The sequence below is a fragment of the Sparus aurata genome, chromosome 13 (genome assembly GCF_900880675.1).
Source record: "Sparus aurata chromosome 13, fSpaAur1.1, whole genome shotgun sequence".
Classification (NCBI taxonomy): domain Eukaryota; kingdom Metazoa; phylum Chordata; class Actinopteri; order Spariformes; family Sparidae; genus Sparus; species Sparus aurata.
In genome coordinates this window covers 767,536-791,013 of record NC_044199.1, presented here as the reverse complement: position 1 = coordinate 791,013, position 23,478 = coordinate 767,536, and the positions used below count along the sequence as shown (strand labels likewise).

Here is a 23,478-nt window from a genome sequence, read left to right as displayed (position 1 = left end):
AGTAAAGATTTATCTGAGGCAATTGTTCATTTTTTGTTTCTGTCATTTGGTTGTACCGTGCTGTATTTTTGTTTAGACTGGGTGAATAAGAACACCTCAATACAATATAAGAAGACGATGTCAGGAAAACGTCCTCCTCTGCTCAGAGGCGAGCATCTCTGTCGTGTAGCATACTGAGGCAGCACTCAGTCAGTTTATTTCTGATACTCACATTGGGAATAAAGCCTGGAGGAAGCTGCTTGCTGAGCACAGCGTCCCAGTTGACATCTGACATGTAGTCCAGATCTTGCAGCTCGGCTAGACAGGAAATGCGCTTCTGGACATCAATGCACAGCAACTGAATGAGACAGAAAGGATTAGGATAAGAACAATTGTCCACGGGGAGGCACGGCTGAAAAGTTGCCACAGAGTCCCGCTGAGATGCGAGCACATGTTTGCCCTGAAGGATGTCTGAGAATGAGGATACAGGACAGAAGGATGGAGGCTGGCGGAGGAGGAGAGGAGGGAGGCAGAGAGGACAGTGAAACACAAAGGAAGCAAATGGTGATGAGGAGAATTCAGGAGGTTATGAAGGACAAACATATGGAGCAGGGACTTCTCCCCTTATATTGTCACTTCCTTTACATCTATCTCTAACGCACACACTTCCCCTTTTCACTCCCACATACACACATGTTTATGCAGCTGGAATGCCAATGAGGTGCGAGCAGTCTGAGCACGAAGCAATGCAACAGTTTGACTGCAGTGGATCCCTGCCGAGACAAACCCAGACGCCACAGCGCCAGTGAGCGCTGCTGGAGGCGTTCTGTGAGGGGAAGACTAAATGTTTGACATTAATTACGGACAGACTCTTGAAATTTAGGAACACGCTAATTACATTAAAAGAAAGAGTTAGGCTTTTCCCCTTTAGATTTATATTTTTTGATGTACAGTGTCCGCTCCCTTACAGATTTTAATGAGACAAAGATAACCTGAGAAAATACAAAATGCAGTTTTTAAATGAGGATTTCATTTAAGGGTAAAAATATATCCAACCCAACCTGGCCCTATGTGGAAAAGTTACCCTCGCTTGTTAAATAGTGAATTAACTGTGATTAACCTAATTTTTTGGAAAGCTGAGTCCAGACCTGTAGAATCAAGAAATCACATCAGTAGAAGCTGTCTGACAACATGACGTGAGCTAAAAGATCTCCAAAAGCAACACATCATGCCCCAATGCAAAGAAATTCAAGAGCAGATGAGAAACAAAGTCAGTGACGTCCATCAGTCTGAAAGAGTTACAAAGCCGCTCCTGAATCTTTGGGACTCCAGCTGTCCAGCTTCACAGCAGCACTGTATAAACTGTGCAGCTTCTCAACTGTAGCTCTTCAACAAACAGCCCAAATTCCTCTTTTTGAGAACTGATTCTGTTTGTGTATCATTGTGATTCTAAAGACGTACCGGATGCTGCAGATGCATGTTTAAATAAACAGCTAGTGTCCAAGATGAGCCTGCAAAACTGACCCCCTCATTAAGATTCTGCTGTTGCACCTTGTTTGCCCAAATGAAGCGCCGGTGTCAGGTTTGGATAATTGTCCTCCCACAGGAAATAAAGAATTCAAACCCAAGCGAAAAAAAACAAAAGGCCTGGCAGTAAAGCTGGACTGTCGTGGTTCTGGAGTTCAGTTTGGCCAACAGATATCTCTGGTGTGAGGTTGAAATAAATAAAAAGAAAGATGAACAGTGCACAGAGGACAGTTATCTATATATAATATAATACAGGGGAGCCCCTCTCCTCGCTCTTTATTAGTCTTTTGCCTCTTTTTTGGTGCTTCTTTCCAGCAGATATTGATTCGGTACGTCACTCACCATGGCAACGGCAGAAACTTCAAGGCTTTAAATAATTTAGGTCAGCCCTCTTGAAAAATATTTTTTGAAGGATGAAGAGAAGAGCAACACAAAGTCAAGCAGGCGGTTGACTGAATGAGTAAAGTGTACAGTCCTCAGGTGTGCTGTTAGTTCTGTACAGGTATACAATATGTACGTGACTCATTACAGAGGTGACTCTCTGTCTGCGCTAAGATATTTATATTCCTCTCAGTATTTCACCTGCTGGTTTGTTTTCCACCTGGTGGAGGTGAAGAGGTGAGTTTCATGTGAAAAGGTGAGATAAATATTGTAATCCATTATGCATGTGCTGCTGATTTACCTTTCTGAGGAGAGACTTCATCTCCAAAGACCAGGCTGCTGGGTAGCTGGGATGCACCTTGTGGAAGGTCTGGAGGATCTCATTAGCTGGTGTACTGGATCTCATCACGTACGGCCTCTGAAGAGAGGAGACAGTATGTTACAGACAACTTGGATTCATCGCCATGACCTGCCCGGAGGAGTTTCTCTGATGAAGTGTGTGTCTTAAAGTTTGCTCTGCAGTCGGCCTCCTCGTCCTCTCTACCCGGCCGCTCTCCTTCTGGGGACCCATTTCCTGCACTGATCAGGACACATGATCAGGGAAACACAGAAGAAGTGACTCTCCTCAAAGTCTCTGCTGTGCTGTGTGAGAGGGCTTTCTGTGGGTCAGAGGACATCAGCAGCAGTTAGAAGTGCCACAGTGACCAGGCACAGCTGATCAGCTGGCTGGAGGTGGACAAACTGCACCGCTTGCCTCTTCCAGACTGTTTGTGTGCAAAGGAGGAAATTAAATCTCCAACGAGTAGTCGATAATGAATTAGTGCCAATTATTTTGATCATGGAATCATTTTTTTTGAGAGAACTGTGAAACCTTTGCTGGTACCAGCTTCTCAGATGTAAGGGACTGACACACCAGGCGACGAGCCAACGTCAGGACCGTCTGTGAGCGTCTGCGGCTCTAGTTGTTGCTGTCTGTCCTGCACATGTGTCTGACAATCAATGTCTGGAAAGAGCACTGGAGCGGCCCTGTTCAGTCCTATGAAAGCTGCTCAGTGGCACACACTTCCTGGATCTTGCGTGTTGTGTGGCCCATACAGCATGTCTAACGGAGACTTCCACCGACAGCTGCTTCTTTTACAATGTAAGCCTATGCAAAAATATTTTTTTTGGCTGCCGTGCATCACGTGATGTTGTAATTCCACAGTTTGGACAATACTGAAGTTTGCTCTCATGCCTGGCGCTCTCCAGAGGAGCTCGGTGCTGCACCGCTGGCAGCAGTCAGCCCCTGTCGGCGGCTTTTTGGCCGACGGAGCAGGAAGAGTTGGCGGTGGAGCCTGTCTGTGAGAGAAATCCCTCTGATCGGCTGTCCAACCAGGCCAATCAGTCTAAGAGAACAGAATCAGCAAAAGCAAAGCAAAGCCTCTTGTGCCTCTGGAAGAAGGTCCATGATTTCCCTCGTTTTGAGTGGTCGCTCTTTACATTTCACCTCTGCCTCTTTACCAGGGCCATTTGCAACTCCTTATCATATATTCTTGATCAGTAGTAGCTATATTAGCAAAAGTGGAGTGAAAATGATTGCAAACGCTACGTTATCATGACGACTGTATATCCGCAGTCATGACAGGCTACCGCCACCTGTTGGTATGGAGGGTTATTTCCTCTCATGCAGCTGCAGAATGTACGAGCTAGGCTGTCTGCTGCAGGCTTTGTGGTGCGTTCAAGTGCTGCGACACAGGTAACATACTGTACGGCAACGCAACAGTTGACCTACATTCCCTCTAGTTCTTTGTTCGGTTTGGTGTGTGTCACCGGCAGAGATTTCCTGCTTTTCTCTGACATTTATGAGAGTAAATAAAGAAGAAGTCGTCTTTGGCTCTGTGTTTCAGAGAAACTGGAGTCTGGAGGTGGCAAAGCCAAGCAAAAGTGATTGATTTGCAGTTCTGGAGAGATGCTGAGCCGTCTGGATCTTTCTCTGCGACCAGTGTTCAGGCCTAGCAGGGAAGGTTGGTGAGAGAGGAGTTAAATGGTCCGCACCGAGCGTGAATGAAATAAAACAGCGTTGAAGCTAAAGAGGGAGATAAGATGAAGTAAAAGGCCGGGAAGGGACCGAAAGGTGCCGGGAGCTGCATAATAGTGAGCTAGCTCTCCGTTTTCAACCGGCAAATAAATTCTGCACATCCAGCGGGGCAGCTTTTAACGCCCTGAGACTGATTGATGCCTTGTAGAGGGTGTTGAGAGTGGCAGTCACTCAGAGTCCCTCGGAGACAGAGGCATGAAGTGAAAATGAATTCTCAACGTGCTGCAAGAGGGGTGAAAGAAAGTTTAAGAGAGGGTTGGATGACGCAGATTATACAGGAACGTCCAAAAAGTGGACTAAAGAGAAAAAATGGGGCTAACGTCCGTGTCACTCCAAGTGAAGTGTGTGCTCAGCGGGCCTCTCCTGAATGAGACGAAAAAATCACAGGACACAGCTTTGAGGTAAGAGAGAGGACTTGAGGTATTTTTGGTGCAGATGAGATGTAGAGGTCAGGAAGAGGACAAAACATATTTAGAAGAGTAAAAGTAAGGTTTGGAGGCAAAGTAAAGCTTGAGGAAGGACAGGAGACATTCAGTGGGAGTGCGAGGTAACTCTGAGCTCAGGAAGTGGACTGAACTAGAAAGAAAGCTATTAGGTAAGATGGACATCAGCAGTGTTGTGGAGAAAGGTGTGGGGGAGAGCACTGATGTGTCTAAAACGAGGATGGTTTCAGGTGTTCTTGCTCCTCGTCAGTGTAGAAAGAGGTTACTGCAGTTTGTGAAATCATCATCCTGAAATACGAGTGGAAATACTGTGAGCAAAATTAAATAAATGAGCTTTTAGAAATCAATTCCAATGATATGGCTCTGGAAATAAGTAAAGGTTTATCTTGTCGCTCTCCTGCAGCGACTGGTCACACACCGCGACCAGGTCAGGTCAGCCTGAATGTAATATTAAATTACAGCTCTGCCCCCTTTTGTTCGTGACGTCTGAGGACTTCATGTCTGCTGTCCGACCAACAGGACTGCCGTATTAGATGTCATATGTGTCACTGACTGCAGGCCAGCACAGAAGTGAGATGTGATGTGGACACAGCAGCCCAGTCTCCATGTTGGCGTAAACCACTGACATGTCAACATTTGTTCATGTCATGGGCTACGTACCATTTTGAGAAACGTGTCATACGGCGCTCACACTACCAGCATGTAACCTGATGTTCAGATTTTCCACATTTGTAAGCGTGACACTACTGGATACTTTTAGGAGACCTCGGGACAATTTCCAGCCATGTTTGTGGATTTTTCCAAGTGCTTTTTGTGCCTAAACCTAACCAGATCATAGGAGCAGGGTGTCACGATATAAAATATAAAATGGAGATGGCGCTCTATCTGTGTGTCTGTCTATCTTACCTGTCCTCTAAGGAGCTCGTAGGCTGTGATGCCCAGTGACCACCAGTCGACAGAGAAGGAATATCCGGGATGGGAGCCTTCGAAGCTCTGAAAAAGCTCCGGAGCTGATGGAGAGAAAAATATTGTACAACAAAATGAGATGGAAGTTTGGTATGTGACGAGACATGTCTCTTTCTCAGTTAGAAACCGACTTTTGTTTTTGTCCTTTTTGTGTTTTTATTGGGTGAGTTAACTTGAACTGCAGCCCTTATTGGAGATATTCAAAACCAAAGAGTGATGTCACTTACTAGATGGCTCTGCTGAGGGGAAGAATTACAGACGAGGAGCTTCAACAAAGAACAATCTCTAATGCGTTATTGTGTTTTAAAGGCCCAATGTGTGAGGAGGTTGATTTTTGAGTCTCGTTCCCAACTCGAGACTTTGGGACTGTAGGTCGGTCGGCCGTCATCCCGGCAGTATTTAACAAATTGGGAATTCTTACTTTAATCTTGAATACTTGAATCACAATTTAAAAAACAGATCCTGATCACAGTTGAAGAGATCAATGCCCCAGGCTTTATTTCAACATAAAGCAGTAGCACTGTGGCAAAATGATGTTGCACAATCTTTGGCTCCGACTTCTGATGGATTTTAAACTTGATTTGCCATTCAAGCTGTGATTAATGACGGTGAGCCGCTCATGGGACACTCGCTCTGTCTGGTCCTCATGAAGTTTCTCATGCTTGTTTATCACTGATTAGACGGAGACACCGAGACTGCCATGATGAACACTTAAATTACAGTGGAGGATGTTGGAAGTGTTCAAATGTAATGAGTGACTGAGGTGCTTATTTAGACGGGAGACTGACAAACTGCCCTCACACTTGTGTAACACGCTGCGTGTCTGAAACAGAATATATGTAACTTGCAGGCTGTAAGAAACTGACAGCAGGATTTATGGACGAGGTTCAGCTCAAAACACTTTACTGTTGTAGGAAGAAACATTTAAACTTTGATTTTAGCCAGAGGCAAATACACAATATTAGAATCTAATTTGAAAAAATATAACATCATAATAACTTTGTTAGAGATAATAGGTCCAGCTATCCAAACACTTTCCCCCCGTGGAAGTGGAAAATCTGTTCAGCTGTAATCTTGTTTCTAATGGTCAAGATGAATTTCCATCACTCATCATTTACCTGTCCCGTCTGATTCTTTATCTGTATTACACGGTCTAAATCAGGACCGGGAGAAACACACACACACACACACACACACACACACACACACACACACACACACACTCTATCGTCATGGCAGGTTTGCTCTGCTAGTTTATCTACCAAGCCTCTAAAAGAAACAGTGTTTTCTTCTCCCTCCCAGAGAACCTATAAATGATCTATCACTGAGTATTCGCCTGAAATCGAGTCACACGTGGTCACAAGATCATTCTCCATCATGAGTCCACGTTTCATAGGGATAAAAAATAAATGTGCGCAGACGCACCAACTTTTTCTTGAGGACATTTCTGAGCCTACACTTTCTTACTTGTATTTGAGTGAACAATGTGTTTACCTTTGAATCTTCTGATTTGTGCTATATTTTGATTTTTGTCGAGTAATGAAACGACAAAAACAAGCAAGCGTCAAAGTGCTTCATGAATACCAACAGGAGGTGAAGTTGGGCTCAACAACGTCACACTCAGATCTGCATGAATCTGATCTTTTCTCTCTGGCTGGAATAAAAATATTCTTGCACACGTTCACACAACAGAACAGGTCTGAGGCTTATACTGACTTTTCTGTTGGAAATCTTAATTACTTAAGAATTGTTGAACTCCACAATAGTCAAAAGATGAATGAAGCCAAAATCCAGTAAACATTGTTCCCAGGACACAATGTGGGTCTAATAACAGGCAGAGCAAATGAATCAATCAATTCATTTTCCCAATTAAGATGGAAAGCAGTCCTTCTTCTTCTGTTCTCTATCAGTACGTTTACATGTACAGCTTAGTTGGATTACAGTCATAGTTCGACTCTGCTACTCAATCAGAAGCATAGTGAGAAAATCCGGTGAGAAAATGTGATTATTGTCCGGAGCATGTCATACCCGGTACGCTAGGTGGCGCTGTACCCATTTCAACTAGTGGTAACAGAAACACCTCCGGCTGACCTCTTTACGTCACCAGCAACAACAAACTGCATCGGCATTTCAGAAAGATGGCGTACGAAGAGCGAGACGAAGCTACATCTTTGTACTTTTCGTATATGGTGTACATGATAATTACACAAACTAGATGCACAATGGAGCTCTTTCTCTCTTTCTTGCGGTTATTTCAGAGGAAAGACGTCGCCGTCCGTCTACTTCCGGCTCACGGCCCCGGGAAAGAAATCTCGAGCCTGCGCAGAACGCAAAACCTGATCCGATCTGATGGAACGTATACATGCAGGAGTAATGCGACTATCAACTGAATAATCTAGGTGTTTTAATTCGACTATAAGAAATCTGATCCGGTCCGATTTCAGTCAGACTAAGGTGTATACATGCATCTTAAAGATCCGATCGTAGTCGCACTAACACAGTAATTTGGTTTTCTTGTGTGTCATGTAAACACACTGTATCAGGGTGATCAGATGTCTCAACAGTTAAAGAGAATCACTAATGGGAATGATTGTAGAAAGGTTGTCCATGTGAGCACAGCTCCCAGAATATGCCACTAAAAATGCTTCAAATAACACATTATTTTTTGTATTATGTCCATTGCCACAGCATCTCTATCCATTCTCTGTCTGAATGCTCCAATTAGGTGCCTGTCTCTTTAAGGCCCCCGTCCCAAAAAGCCCAGATTGCTCTGATTGGTCAGCTCTCACAGGTCTGAGCAGACACTGCCCACCGTGTTTCTGCATCAGCTCTGTCGGTGCGTTTGTAACAAAGGCCATGTTGGGGACAATACTGGGGGCGGGGACTGTTTAGTAGTGACATCACAACATCAGGGAAGTCCTGCGTCCTGTGTAAAGGAACAGCGTATGAATGCGGGCCGTGTCCACTTGTACTTTGACTGAGTGTTTTGATACTTTCACGGTAATAAAAAACAAGAAATCTCATATTCTACAATATTGGACCTTTGAGTTTCCTTGTGAAGCACCGGTCCAAATGCATTTTCTTACCCATGTAAGGCTTAGTCCCAGCGATGGACGTTGCTTTCAGGTCGTCTTTTACGATTGCTGCGATGTTGAAGTCTGTCAGATGAACGTGACCTGCATGAAGAGACACAGAATATGTTTTTATACATTCACGTTTGGGAACCCTATAAATCCAGAGATGACACAGAGCTGTAGGATCACAGAGCTCCGCTTACATCTTCAGGACTGACAGAAGCTTTTTTTATTCTTGGGATTTATTAAATTTAAGGATATCTTGCACAGATCAGGTATCCTACTTTGTATGCTGCTTATGTGAGTGTGAGATATGCAAAGACCAGGATCAAAAGAATTTTAAAATACAACATAATCCACTTTCCCTTCAGCATCATAATGCTCTGACACTGATATTATGAAAAGACTTCAGATGCTAATGAACTGCGATGTGGAATAAATCACACATGACACTGAACCTGAGCAGAGAGAGTCCACAGTGTGTTCATGTGTGTTCCAAAGTCAAACCAGTGACCCGAGTCTCACCTGCTGCAGGACGGCCTCAGCCTGTGCCACGCACACCCAGCACACACTAATGAGCTCTATGTATGTGTGTGTGTGAGTCTGTGTGTGTGTGCGTGTGTGAGTCTGTGTGTGTGTGTGTGTGAGTCTGTGTGTGTGTGTTATACTGAGGGAGAGAAGAAGACAGAGGCAGTGGAGAGTTTTTGCCGCAGAGTGATTGTTCGGATGAGTGGTTGTCCCCGGTAACCCCCAGCATGCACACGCACACACACACAGACTCACACACACAGACACACACACACACACACACACACACACACACACACACACACACACGCACACACACACACAGACAGGAGCTGGTCAGTTCAGGTGTGTACAGAGCTGCAGACAAAATCTCCTTCTTTTCTGTCTGCGTACTTTTGATTCTCTCTTCATGTATCAATCCCCCCATTGCTTTTTTCCTGCTACCTAATGCTCTCACTTCTTTGCCTCTTTGTGTCGTTGATACGCTCACATACTGCATTCACAGCTCAACCTGACCTGTGTGAAGAGGAAAGCTGTGCAGATGCTTCCCTGGTAGAGGACCACAGTTACTGCAGCTGGAGGACGTGACAAAGGTGCAGCAGGACTGAAGCGTCACTTTAAACTTTAAGTGGATCTTGAGTAGAGCTTCTTTCATGTTTCATATTTAATGGCGTCTGCTTTCTCCGTCACATACTTATCTCCCTCTGTTGTTTTTTTCTCCTTTTCTATCTTCATCTCTGGTCTTTGCAGAAGACAGATTCAGGACAGGAGTTTTACTCAGTATTCAGCGGGAGGGAACAGACAAGCGTCATCAAAATGTTCAGCCAAAAGTTTCTGCAAAATAATAAAATGTTGGAACTCTTGACCAGCACGTCGTTCTGATATCAGTTCCAAACGGCTCCGAGGATGGCAGCGATGAGCCTTTCAGCTCAACCCTGTTTGTTCCAGCTGCTCCACAATGATCAAATAAACGGATAAAAGACAAAGTGAATGAATCAGGAGTCGGTGAATAACTCCAACTGTTCTGTCCTCCTCCCTTTTCTCTGCGTGAGGTACATCCTGTTCAGCATTTAATCACTTCAGCCTCAACTGGTTTCATCTTCAGTGAATTACAGCAAGCATCATTTTCTGCATCAAGTCCTTCCATATCTGCGCTTATCTGACAACATACACAGCGATACCACACCAAAAATAAAATATAATAACATAATAATAGCAGTTCAGCTTCTGGTGGCCATTAGCCGAAGCTTTTAGACTCATAGTGTTGGTCCAGATTAATTCATTGTTCATTTTTCAATATTAACAGATGGAGAGTAGAGTCACTTGGAGTCTGGTTGGTTCAGTGATTGGGGCTGATGTGGTAGTTAAAGCACAGAGAGAGATGGAGAGTCAAAGATAATTCAGATCTGTATCATGGAAAATGTACTGAACATTGCTTTTGGGTTGCAAAGGGACCTTGAGGAAGTTGTACATCCGTCCACTGTAGCGAGGAGCAGTGGGCATTTTCCTCACAATATTATTATTATTAATAATAATAATAATAATCATAATAATAATAATAACTTTTTTTGTATAGCACTCTTAAAAAACAGGATTTACAAAGTACTTTGACTTTATGAAAAGCTTTACATGAAAGTTAAAGTTGCATAGAAACTACTTTCTCTAAAACCTTTGATAAAAACGTAAGCTTGGAATTTGGACTTGAATTGTTAAAAACTGAGGGGTCAAGTTTGGTTTCTTTACAAGAGGTTGGACCACAGCATGTTGGCAAAATGCCACTTTTTAGGGAGCTGTTAATAATCATTAAAATACTGGGTCCAGTTCAAAGCAGCTTAAATAACTACGGATTTCTCTGCTGGTCTGTAAATTCGGTCCGGGGTGTGTGTGATGTTGTGCCTGATATCATTGACACTATTTCTAAAATAATTTAAGAAGACTTCACACCTTTCCTGAGAGGCATCGAGGAGGGGGAGGTTACTGAATCTATAACTTTAAATATAATTCAGGGGTGGAAGTGATTAGCTAAAATGAATTTAGCTCTGAAACTTGCTAGCTGAACCCAGTAATTCTTCTCCTGCTCTGTTCCAGTTATCGTCACCACGTGAGGCTGCAGTTTGGCCTGAATATGTCTGTATTAACTGCGGCTGCAATGCTTTCACTGTTATTGTTTTTTAAGCCTTAATTGCAGTTTCTTGGTTGTTTCCCCCCTTTTTAAGCCCCTATTGCACTACTTTAGAGTTGGCCACTTCACTCACCCTGCTCAGGTCTGTGCACTAAATGAAGAGGATGCACATGCTCTGGTTTTGAGATTAACCCCTGTTTGTCTCTGTTCCCTGCCTGTGTGGCTCCTGCTGGCTTAGTTATCTAACGTGTTTTACTGGGATTACCTCCACAACTGTCGGGGTTTGATCCTGGGGTTATGTCACGCTGCCGCACGTCTCTTCTATTTTTAATTTCTCTTTGCTTTGTGCTACCTCAAAAAACCCCGCCACAGATGGCAACTTCCCAGACACTAATATCCACTGTACATACACTACAAATGAGTCTACTAACAGTGTCATTTCTTGTATCTACACTTAAACTTTGAGACCCTGTTACATGAACATTAGCTACATGCAGAATGACTCCATGGACGTTGACCTGTTTCACAAAGCGGGAGTAATGATGCTGGGACAGAAGTTCAGCTCCCTTCTGTCATAATCCACACATGCTCTTAATATCACATCAGTGCATTTCTCTCTCTTTGTGGTTTGTTCTAAATGTTTTATCCAGTCGGCACGTGTTCACATCCCTACAGACGCACCAGGAAAAAACCTGTGATGAAGAGGAGGGAGGCATCGATTTTGATACTGAAACATTCAAAATATGCAAAATCAAAATGATGCTGCTCACTATGGAAACATGCTTCAATTCTGCATCTCAAAGCAGCAAAGAAGCCAAAATTAATTTTCTCCTTTAGCTAAAAGGGATTGTTGCAGCGATCCATACACCAAACCACATCCCCTCTGATTCTTTACCTGGGATGGAACATTTTGTTTGTTCACATTACCCTAAACACTCTACCTGGTCCTTGTTATCAGGAAAGATGTAATACAGTAGCTGAACCTAGACAACAGCCCTCTTTGGAGCTTCCACCAGCATCCTGGGGATATGCCGTTTAACAAAGCCACGTCACACGTGCATGAGTGAATTGTTTTTGTCTACTTGAGGCGGCTCCCGGAGGACGAACGGAGGGGGAACGGGTCAATTCCAGCGTGCAGATTTGACGTGGTGTGCAGGATCAAACCAGCCCACACCCCCTCCTCCAATACCTCCTGCTGTTTCACTGACTTCAGTGTGGAGGTAAACTACAGGTCTGCACTGAAAAGACAGCATGGGGGCAGAATGCATGAGGGGGAGAGGAGTGATTATTGAGTCTGAAAGGACACATACACATACAGAGAGAGAGAAAGCTCAGGTGAATGTCTGAAATCAGGCTGACAAAGCAGCCTTTCTCTTCGTTATCTCTCTTCTTTGCACGCCTCCTGCTCGTCCCATCTACCCTGTTCCTCTTCTTTTGCCAAATCTTTTTTTCCACAAATGCTTGCTCATCACTTTTTCTTTTCTTGTCTTGTCCTTCTCTCTCTCTCTCTCTCTGTCTGTCAATCTCTTTCCCTCCGTCTCACTGCGTCTTTCTTTGTCAGTTTCCAGTCTGTATAGCGACAGCAGGGCTGCCGTCCCACATATCTGCTCAGCTGCCCAGCGTCCTCAGAGACAGAAGGACGTCTGTGCCTACACGTGTGAACGCTACATGGCCAAAAGTATGTGGACGCTCTTAGTCTCAGGCTTTTTCCACAATTGGGGCTCCACAGCTTAGATTCAATTAAGAGAAATGATTAGCCCATAAATACAGTCACTACACAGCATGATCCTGTCTCAGTGTGCGCCTCCTGTCTGTGCCTGCTGGTTCCTCCTGACTCTGAGGACGAACAGCACACTGCATGTCTTTCCTTCTGTAAGCCAGAGGTCCAAGAGCACAGCTGTTGTTCAGGTGGTGTGCTGCCAAGTTCAGTGTCCAGTCTGCGTGATGTGACCTTGTATGGGCCGGTCCCACATGACCTTTAATATACAGCAGATGGACAGATAACTCAGGGTTTAGTTCACAGAAGTACTGTACTGTTATCACATGTCACCTCCATCACTCGCACCAGGTTTCAGAGTCATGACGTGATTCTTCTGTTTAGTCCGTTTGTGTGTATGAACCCATGTTGTGCTTGTTAAGGTAGAGTAATGTGAGTATTTTGATATTTTGTTGTATGCTGTAAACTAGATTACTTATCTTAAAGCTGCTCTAAGTGTCTTTTATAAATAGATCTATATTCCAGCAGTAATCCCTGTTGTAGAGAGTTTCCTCTGTAACCAGTTTCCAGGTGTCATATGGAAGTCAAAAATAATGACATTATTTTTGGAGGTTTTGGTTTTCTGAGGGCTTGTTTCAGGATACCTTCCTGGAGTCATGTTGTCACTATAAGGTTGCCAGATAAACTCCTTTAATTAACAGTTAACATGGCTGAAACTGGCTCTTCTTCCTCGTGACAATACTCTGGTGCATAATGCCCAGTCCATCAATAAATTGCTTCCCGAGCTTGATGTGGAAGACGTGAGTCCTGACTTCCACCTCATCCAACAGTGGTGGTATGAACTGGACCACAGATGGTGAGCCAGGTCTCATCACCTCGTCCATCACATTAACGCTCTGGAGGCTGAATGTTGTGTTCATCTGCATACTGTACCATCATGTCTATCTTTGGACGTCTGCAGAATGGATCATAACATGAAGTACTTCAATATTCCACTTGATTAACATATTGACGAGGAAATGTACAGTCTGTCTTCACGTGGCCTTGATTTCTAAATGCTCCCTCCCTCTGACATGTAACCACACACACACACACACACACACACACACACACACTGATCTCTCTGTGTGAAGCCGACACTGAAGCTTGTGATGAGACTAAATCAATCATTCAGAACAGGATTTTCCCTCTTGATGAACATCACCCTGTTCTCCTGTGGTTCACTAACAGTGTGGGCAGGAAATTAAAATATACACTCCTTCTCAATGTCCCAATAACTTGTGAGGTATATTCCTTCTTTATGCTGTAAGACTGATCTGGGCAGAGACTGCGAGGCCTCTGCGCCTTTCAGCTCTTGATCTGAGCAGAAGTGATCCCAGAGTTGGAGGTTGAGTAAAATCCTCAGTCAGAAGCAGTTTGGTCTTGAATCTGGGACGTCAAGTCAGGTCAGGTCGCCACATGAGTCAAGATAAATGTTATCATCCTATTTGTACAATAACAAAAAGTAATTCAATGTTATTGTACTGTTTCTGGACGCACATCCATAATTTAAATATATATATGTAGAGAGAAGGGATCTTACCATGCTCGTCCAGTAGTATGTTGTCTGGTTTGATGTCTCTGGGAAGAGAAGCACACACACAGTACGGTGGTGTTAGTACAGTCAGGGTTAGCTTTGTGGTGAGTAAAATCAGGATCAGATCGTATTCAGATGGAATATTTGTGTAAAAATTCTAACTTGCAGTATTGTTTGGAAAACAAGCTGTAGTGGCATTCGGCTCGTACAGTCAGAGCCTTCAGACAATGATGGTTCAATAAAATATGTAGTTTAAATACAAAAGCACAGCGTAGGATTAATTTATATTAACCACTACAGTCCCAAAAGTGATCTTTATCCTCTTATCTATCGCAATTACTTTCAGCTTCTGCCTCTGACAAATTGCACAAATCTTATCTTAACGACTTTAAGGATCAAGGTTTACTTCATCACTATTCTGCAGTACAGTGCTGTACAACCTAATGCACGCTGTCGCCCCTTTAAGCTACAGGGTGAGTGTTAGGGTAGGATGAGTCTCAGCCTGGCGGAGCAGCAGTGGATACTTCTGTATGTTCTGCCAGAAGGCAGCAGGGTGAACAGACTGTGGCTGCGCTGGCTGAGGTTTCCTTTGGACTCAGTGACACTTCGCTCACACATCTTCTTTATCCCTTCATTATAAGTGCAGAGTCTTTTATGGTACAAGATACAAGATCATTGATTTCCTCACGATATCAACGCTCGTCATTGTTCGTAATGCGGCCGATGATGATGATGATGTCATCGACACACTTCCCCATAAAGTTGTCTGGACTTCTGGGAGCACATTACTGCATATAGTATGAACAGGAGGGGGAGGAGCACACAGCCCTGAGGGACTCCGATGATGACAAATACTAAACTAAGAACTAAGAGAACTAAGAACTAAGTTATAGTTGCACCCACAGTGTTTAGTGTTCATGAGATTGTGTTGAATGTTGAGCTGGAGTCAACACGTTGCGTTCTGATGTCGTTGTTCAGGCTCATATTAGTATATGTCATCCAGCCATTCTTCTTTCTTTGTGGCAAAGCATGTTTCAGATGACTGACTGACTTTGGAAATGGTTTGTCAGGCTTGAGAAATAGAAGAACAGCAACAATTTGCTCATTGCTTTTTGAAAAAGCGTACTTGCATTATTATGCTATTGTATTCATCAATATCACAATAATAACAAATCATTTTATCGGAAGCATAAAATCGTTACTTCAGAAACAAATATAGTAAAACAACAGTAGTCTTGTTACAAACTACTTTTGGTGGATGATATATTTGTCCTAGAAATAATCACAATTAATTATATTATTGTCAGTTTAAGACAATTTTATGCCACTGATATAATGATAATATAACATAGCATAATAATGTAAGTGTACAGCACACAGACCTCTCACCCTACAGGACTTTATATCAACAGCAGTCAGACTGCAGGCCTTCACTCTGCTCACTGCTGGTCACAGTTCTCACTTTAAAAGCACACTGTCACATGTCTCTGGGCAGATTTCACTATTCATCATGAGGCTACAATGCAATGTTGTGTCTGTGGGTGTGAAATGATCAGATCGATTATTTGTTGAAAAGCTTACAAAATGCTGTTTACACTGGAGGACAGACTTTGTAGCTCCTGAGTTTGGAGTCAGGCAGATGGAGATGGAGGCAGATCATAAAACACTCACAGAGGTGTTTTAAACACTTTGACACACAGACACACAACCTGGTTAGTTGTTTAGTTGTGCATCATTCATCATGCCTCAAACTTTAATGCAGATGAGACAAGGACATGACTTTTGACCTCATCATTAGACCGGTCAGAGGAATTCTTCAACAAAGCATCAGCATGTATTAAATTAGAGCAGCAGTGTCAGACGGAGATGACACCTCTAATCTGTGAGCATGAGTCACCTCCCGCTCAGTGCTTCAGTCCGGCCAGAACATCGGAGTAAAAAGGACAGAAAATCACAGTTTAGCTCAGGGTTCTTAACACCTTACAGGTGGGCCATCGGCCAAAAGCAGCAGCTACTGCATTGTATTGTATTGTATCATATTGTTAAAATACAAAATGGTACCAAGTGACTGACCACCTGTGCAGTGTTGCTCAGATAATGATAAATAATTAAAACTGTGGATCTTAAACTGGCAGTAGACCAGCTGCACTCTTCATTCCATCATCATGAGGTGAATGTTGAACAGTGTGTTGGATGAAGCTCAGTGGAACCAGTGTGTTTACATGGTTAAATATAATCCTCACTGTACAACTTTGTTGCAGTCACCCTGATAATGAAGGTTAGTTAGCGACCACATGTTTGGTGCTGTTGTTACTTGTTGTTACTTGCTGTTACTTGTTGTTACTTGTTGTTAATTGTTGTTACTTGTTGTTACTTGTTGTTACTTGTTATTACTTGTTGTTACTTGTTATTACTTGTTGTTACTTGTTGTTACTTGTTGTTACTTGTTGTTACTTGTTATTACTTGTTGTTACTTGTTGTTACTTGTTGTTACTTGTTGTTACTTGTTGTTACTTGTGACTCTGAAGAAAACAGAAATGATCCAGTTGTGTTTACAGCAGTGACAGCCCTCGAAACACCAGCTTTAAACTAATAACCTTCAGAATTCTTTATTTTCTTAACATCTTTAGTTATATGTTCACATGGTTTCTGTGTTTGGGGTATTTCCCACAGTTCACCTGTATAAAAAGAGTGTGGGAGGTACGCTGATGACGTCTGAGTTTCTGTAGGTGGCACTCTGCTCTTTGTCTGCGCTGCCAGCGAGGTAACATTGCTCATATTAATTACACAGTTAGTGTTTGTGTTGAAGACTTCCTGCACAGATCATCAGTTCCTCGAGGTGGATGCACAGTAAGCTGACTCACCGGTCTGTTGAATCATTTCACTTCAGCAAATGACGAAAATGGATTTGTAATACTCACAAACAAAACTTTTTACAGTGGCACTGTTTTGCCCTGCTGCACACCAGACGTGTGATGAAAACAAATGAATATCTAATACTTCTGAGGGCGGAGGAGGGACAGCAGGTGAAGCTGTGGGAGTAGCTGAGACACCTGAGAAGACCAACAGGTGGAGACTGAGGCTTTAACTCGTGGAGTCACAGCTTCTGCTTGTTTCTCACAATCCTTTTGTGCTTTCTGTTTTCCTCCCTCCCTCTGTTTTTCTGCACAGATTTAGTTCTTTTTCTTTGACACCACATACATCTAAATGTCATCCAGGAGCAGCACAGTTCCTCCAGAATGCTCTGGAAGTGGAATCAGAACTAAAAGACACTGAGATAGTTTGGATCTGGTGCAAAGACTTCAGAGGTTCTAAACTTCTGTTCAGAGAGTTCATGAGGGAAAAAAAAGGTTGTACCACAAAAGTCATGCTTATATCTTCCACTATACAGTGAATGCAATGTTATACTTAAATAGAAATGACATAAATGAGGGGAATCCTTTACCAGTTTACATCAGCTCCTCATGTCTTTGTGTTTTCCCGATTACACACTGTGTTATAGAATTTAAGTGGGTTAATAGAGAGGAGAATTCATTTAAACACCAGATTCGACTTGTTACACAGCGACACAAAGGCCCCAGTAACAGCACCAAGGTCTCCGGTGACAATCAGCCTCTTCAAAGAACAGTTCAGTGCCCAGCGACGTCTCTCCTGGACATTCGTTTTAATTCAAAGCAACATTATTCTGCTTTGTTCTCATGTTCACTGACGTGCATCTGTCCTTGAAACTGTCAGCTTTTTTCTTTCTTTCCTAACTACGCATTGTCAAACTCTTTGACTGACTGTATAAAATATTGAAGTCGATGATGTTTATTTAGTTAATGTTTAAACACAGTCTTGAACTGCGGTCAGTGGCTCTGCAGCCTTCCTGTCTGTGACTCCACCTCCAGACGTGAAAGTCACGTCACAAACATGTGATGTGAACACAACACCACGCGTTTTGGAGAAATGACAATGACACGAACAAATTGAAACGTATCAGTGGTTTGTGGATACATTCACTGCCAACACTCTAACCTGGCAACACACACACACCTACACACACACACACACACACACACACACACACACACACACCTCCTGTAGACACACGTGTGTTTTCCTCTTTCGTGCGAACAGTCACCGTCTCGCTGCATGTGTGTAGCTGCAGACTAAAAGAGTACAGTGTGTTCTCAGCTCTCTCTGTTCTCTCGTCTCTCGTCATCCCATCAGCTCTCAAAATGCTTTGAACTGGAGAGACGATATTCAATATTCAGTAGCCTTCTCCAATGTTCCGCTTGTGCTTGATGATCAAATGCAGCATTCATTTTGAGAATTACCACACCCTGAAATTAAAATCGACATCACAGTATGAAGAAATCTGAGAAGTAGCTATTGTTTGTGTGTGTGTGTGTGTGTGTGTGTGTGTGTGTGTATGTGTGTGTGTGTGTGTGTGTGTGTGATGCTGTGACTAAGCATTCTCAAGTGTGTGTTTATGATGTTACCTGTAATCAGGCTAGCAGAGGATTTGTGTAGGTGACTCCTGTCACGTAAAACACTTGTCCAGTAGAGAAAAGAGGGTTTGTGTGTTCCGTGAGTCTTTGTTGTTGGAGAGTCGTTTGTTGGAACAAACTGTCACATTATGCAGAATTGGAAGGAACAAACTGGGCAGTGGTAGCAGCAGCAGCAGCAGGAATCACAGGCAGCAGGTTTTTGAATGGGTTTCCAGTCAAAGTTGTGCTGGGTAGTTTTTGATCATCTTCATTGACAGATTTTTTATGCTTAACTTTTTTACGTTTATATGTGGCGGACCCTGCGTGATTATTCGAAAAATAATCGATTAGTTCCCTGTGATTATTGAATAGTAGTTTTGCTTGAAATGCCCATCCCTAATTCATAGTAAAGTGTGTTCTTTAAAATATGCTATAGTGTTCGTTTGGAGATTTCTTTATGCTTTAAAAATCATAAAAGTTAATCTGTGAAATGATCATAAAGTAGTGATATGAAAGTTTATGATACTTGACCAAACACAAGTAATATAAACTTGTGTTTGTTCAGCAAGAATCCAAAATCCAATTAAAGCATCCCAAAGGTTTTTTGCAAACTTTTATCTAAAAAAAATACGTAATTCCTGCAGCACTTTATTCGGACCAGGACCAGGGTTTGGACCAGGGTTTGAACCAGGGTTTGGACCAGGGTTTGGACCAGGGTTTGGACCAGGATTTGGACCAGGGTTTGAGACTAACTCTTTCCATCACCATCCTGGAACCTTTCCAAAACACAGTTTAAACCATCCTGACGTATCCCAAAATCAAATGTTGCATCTTTACGTTATTATCATCTACAGATCCTCGTTAGCTAAAAGTATAACTTCTCAAAGTACTTTTACCTCCAAACTTACCTGAAGTACTTAAGTGCATTTATTTGCTGTAAACTTCTGTCATCACGTTTTGACGTGGTACTCTGTAGAGAGACTCAGTCCTGCTGTCTGTTTAGCTTCATTAGCTGTTAGCTCCCTTGGCCAAACATACAGCACGACTGTGCTGGCCACCAGCTGCTAACCCAATGTAGCATTGTTAGGGAAAAAAATACAATGCGACCCCCATCGATCATGATTTTACTGCATCTTTTTGTATCTTAAATGTCATGATGAATAGTGCTGACACAGTGCTGAAGAGAGATAACTATGGTAACCCCCACACACCGCCCAGACGTCCAACTGCCTTATCAGACCACTCTGTTGCCTCTCGTCTGACCCGTTCGGCAGAAAAGTTGCATTGAACACACCGCTTCGTCGTGCTGCCTGCTCCACAGTAGTGTGTACATTCTGCGCTTGCGCGAGATGCAATAAGCGGCTGGCTCTAGTGTTAAAGATGCTGGACTAGAGGTATATGCACGCAACTCTCTTTACTTTCTATCAAACGAAACTTAACTATTTCAGACGAAAACAGCTGCATACTAAACATGCAGCGAGGCATTACCAAACGAACACAGATTAATTAACAGCTGGTCTCATGCCAGTACTTCAAAACATGAAAACAAGAAATGACGGAACGGAGTGCATAGTAAAACTCAGCGCACGCAGTATTCCGCCCCTCCCACACACGAGCTGATTCGCTAGCACACCGCCAATCAGAACGGTCATACAGCTGGCTCACAACCAATCAGAGAATCCATTGGCTCAGACGTCCGACAGCCCTCCTCCTCAGACTATGCATGTTCAGTCGGAGCCGACAACGTCCGCGCCGCTCCGAAAGCTTCCGACGCAGCTGAACACACCAAACATATTAGTTCCCGACCTCAAACGAGCCTCCCCAAACGCTTCAGACGTCCAACAGTTGTGTTCCTGCCTTAACCCTGCTTGGTCTGCTAAGAGATAGTTAAACAAAGGACACTGATTCACAGAACCGGCTCATCCTGGTCACACTCCAGTGAAAATCTCTGTTGGTCCCAGACACATTTTTCTGTCGACCCCAGGATGATGGGACACTGTTCGTCCTGGACCCTGATTGGGGCCTTTGTTTCGTATTATATCCTAATAGCATGGTGCTGTTGTACTGTAACACATGTGTGTCTTTGTGCCAGTCTCCGCTGACAGCCAGCTCACTGTGCATCCTCAGTGTTGAACAGAAAATGCCTCCTCTAATTACGTCTGCTGCCCTGCAGGAAGCCATCAGTATTCAGCATATCAAAGGCCACACCCACCTGTGTTCTGCACAGACAACCTGTAGCACAGAGCTCGGCTTCTGGGTGCTTCTGTGGGTCGAATGACGCGGACCCAGGTGGGGGTGAGAAAGGTCGATCATGTAACCCTTAATTAGCTGACATTTGCCTCAAAGGCTGACACCGGGGGGGGGGGAGGAAGGGCCCGGTGTCGCTGCTATAAAAAAGCAGTGAGTGAGAACAACGAAGCCTATTTTCTAGCTAAAAGGCCACCGTGCCACTGTGAAGCCACAGGACAAGAGGAGCTGAGACAACTGGCTCAAGAGCTACAGCAAAGCAGCGAGGCTCATTAGGAGGTGCTGTGTGGAGGGAGAGGTGATGATGACCGCCGTGACTGACCTGTTCCTCTCAGATTGGACTTTAAAGAGCAACTTAATACTTGTTTTATCTGTTCCAGCAGAATAACACCTCCACCATCTGGCCACACCACAACTTATTCAAACTACATATTGACTTTTAAAGACTACTTTGTAAAGGATAGTTGGTGAATGTGTGTTTTCTAATGGAGGGGTGACTGTCTTTTTGGAAAAATGTCTTCCCGAAATTGAAATTAGACACAAAATCATCACTAATATCATATTTCTCCACCAGCACTAAACCCAACATGCTTTAGCAAATCTGAAAAGTGAAACAAAAATCTACATACAAATGTAATCTGATCCATGTGCATCAGCTGATCCATGCACACAAAGTCAAAAATCTGAACAACAAACGAAACAAAAAAAAAGTGAAAAATAAGAATAAAATGTTGGCAGTTAACATTTCTGCAAAACTAAAGACGTCCATACCATATCAATAATTCAGCAATGCGTGTCATATTGTCTTCATATTACTTGTATATTAAATTGCCTTCATGTGCAGAGGTGGAAGCTTCAGTCATCTTACAGGACGATCAGACTCAGCCGCTGTCATTCATCTTATGTTACAACGGGGCCTCAGGTGAGCGCAGCAAATAAATTGTAATTTGTGATATTGGGCTATATTGAAAAATGAACGCCTAATGAACAGAACAAATGAAAGAATAGTCTCAGACATGCTTCATGTGCTCAGCCCTGTATAAATAGCGGTTTTGCACTAAAACCGTCAATATTTTATAAACCAGCAACTTGTGAAGTCTTTTCTTACAGTCACAATCGATACTCTCAGTTTCTCAGTTGCACTGAGTTTAATGATCCATGAATTAAATTCTATTTTCCTTTTGCAAGGGCTGACATAACAGAGGCACCCAGCAATTACCCATTCACGTCGTCGTGTCAGTAATAAAGTCACAATGAAAAGTAGGTCATGCGGCTCAGTAATGATCCTGTCTGTGGAAGCAGCAGCGCTAACATTCAGGATGTTTTCTTTTCTCTGACTCAGCGAGAGGGTTTACTCTGATCACTGAAGCTACGGCTGGATGTGTTGAATTTAACGTCTCTGATAGAAATTCAGTTTTTCAATGAACTCATCTGTCCTACAGTAGAAGAGCAGACCTGAGAGGGCACTTTGAGTTGTCACCTGTGTGTTTCAATTTCTTCGTGTTTATAATCACTATGCAGCTTCTTTTAGTGCCCAGGACCAGATGGTTCTGTTTCAGGCCCAGTCACACCTGTGCTGCTGGTACACAGGTGACACCTCAACCATCTGCAAGCGTTTACCTCTTTGTACAGGATGCTTTCAGAGATGACGCAGCAAAAAAGGTGCATGAGTTGAAATGGATCCTCTATCAGATGAAAGCAGAAAAATTTAAAGTAAAATGTGTGAGGGTAGGGGCACCTGGTGTCACCTGGTGGTCACCTGGTGTCACCTGGTGTCACCTGGTGCTCACCTGATGGTCACCTGGTGGTCACCAGGTGACCATCAGGTGTCACCTGGTGTCACCTGATGGTCACCTGATGGTCACCTGGTGGGCACCTGGTGTCACCTGGTGTCACCTGGTGCTCATCTGGTGTCACCTGGTGGTCACCTGGTGTCACCTGGTGGTCACCTGATGGTCACCTGATGTCACCTGGTGGTCACCTGGTGTCACCTGATGGTCACCTGGTGTCACCTGATGGTCACCTTACGATCAGGTAGAAATCTGTAGTCATCACTCGTTCTTGGCCGCTGCAGTAGAACATGAAACAACGGCTCTTTTAGCTCCACATGTTCCTGTTTGATTCTCTGATTCTCTGTTTCTTACACCTGGCAGGAAAACGTGAAGAAAACTTTATGATAATCTAAAGTGTTTGGCAAATGAATGGACAGCTGTGTATGAGTCACTTGAGTAGAAGAGTAGGAAGGAGGTCTAAAGCAGAAGGATGTAAAATAAAGCGAGTGAGGGGCTGGAGGTAACAGATATCTGTACCTGAGTGGTGGAGGTGGAGTGACCGAGTACGTCAGCAACTGTACAATTATTGAGTACAAG

General features: G+C 43.4%; 1 protein-coding gene across 1 annotated transcript in view; it reads right to left on the bottom strand.

The window, feature by feature from the left end:
- The window catches only part of stk32a (serine/threonine kinase 32A), a 77,013-nt gene that overhangs the window by 12,075 nt on the left and 41,460 nt on the right, over nt 1-23,478 (bottom strand). The window contains exons 7-11 of the mRNA XM_030439049.1: nt 14,397-14,434; nt 8,460-8,549; nt 5,314-5,417; nt 2,189-2,305; nt 212-337 (exon numbers count right to left, since the gene is read on the bottom strand). Coding sequence (XP_030294909.1) covers nt 212-337; nt 2,189-2,305; nt 5,314-5,417; nt 8,460-8,549; nt 14,397-14,434 — 475 coding nt within the window. The remainder of the gene's footprint in view (nt 1-211; nt 338-2,188; nt 2,306-5,313; nt 5,418-8,459; nt 8,550-14,396; nt 14,435-23,478) is intronic.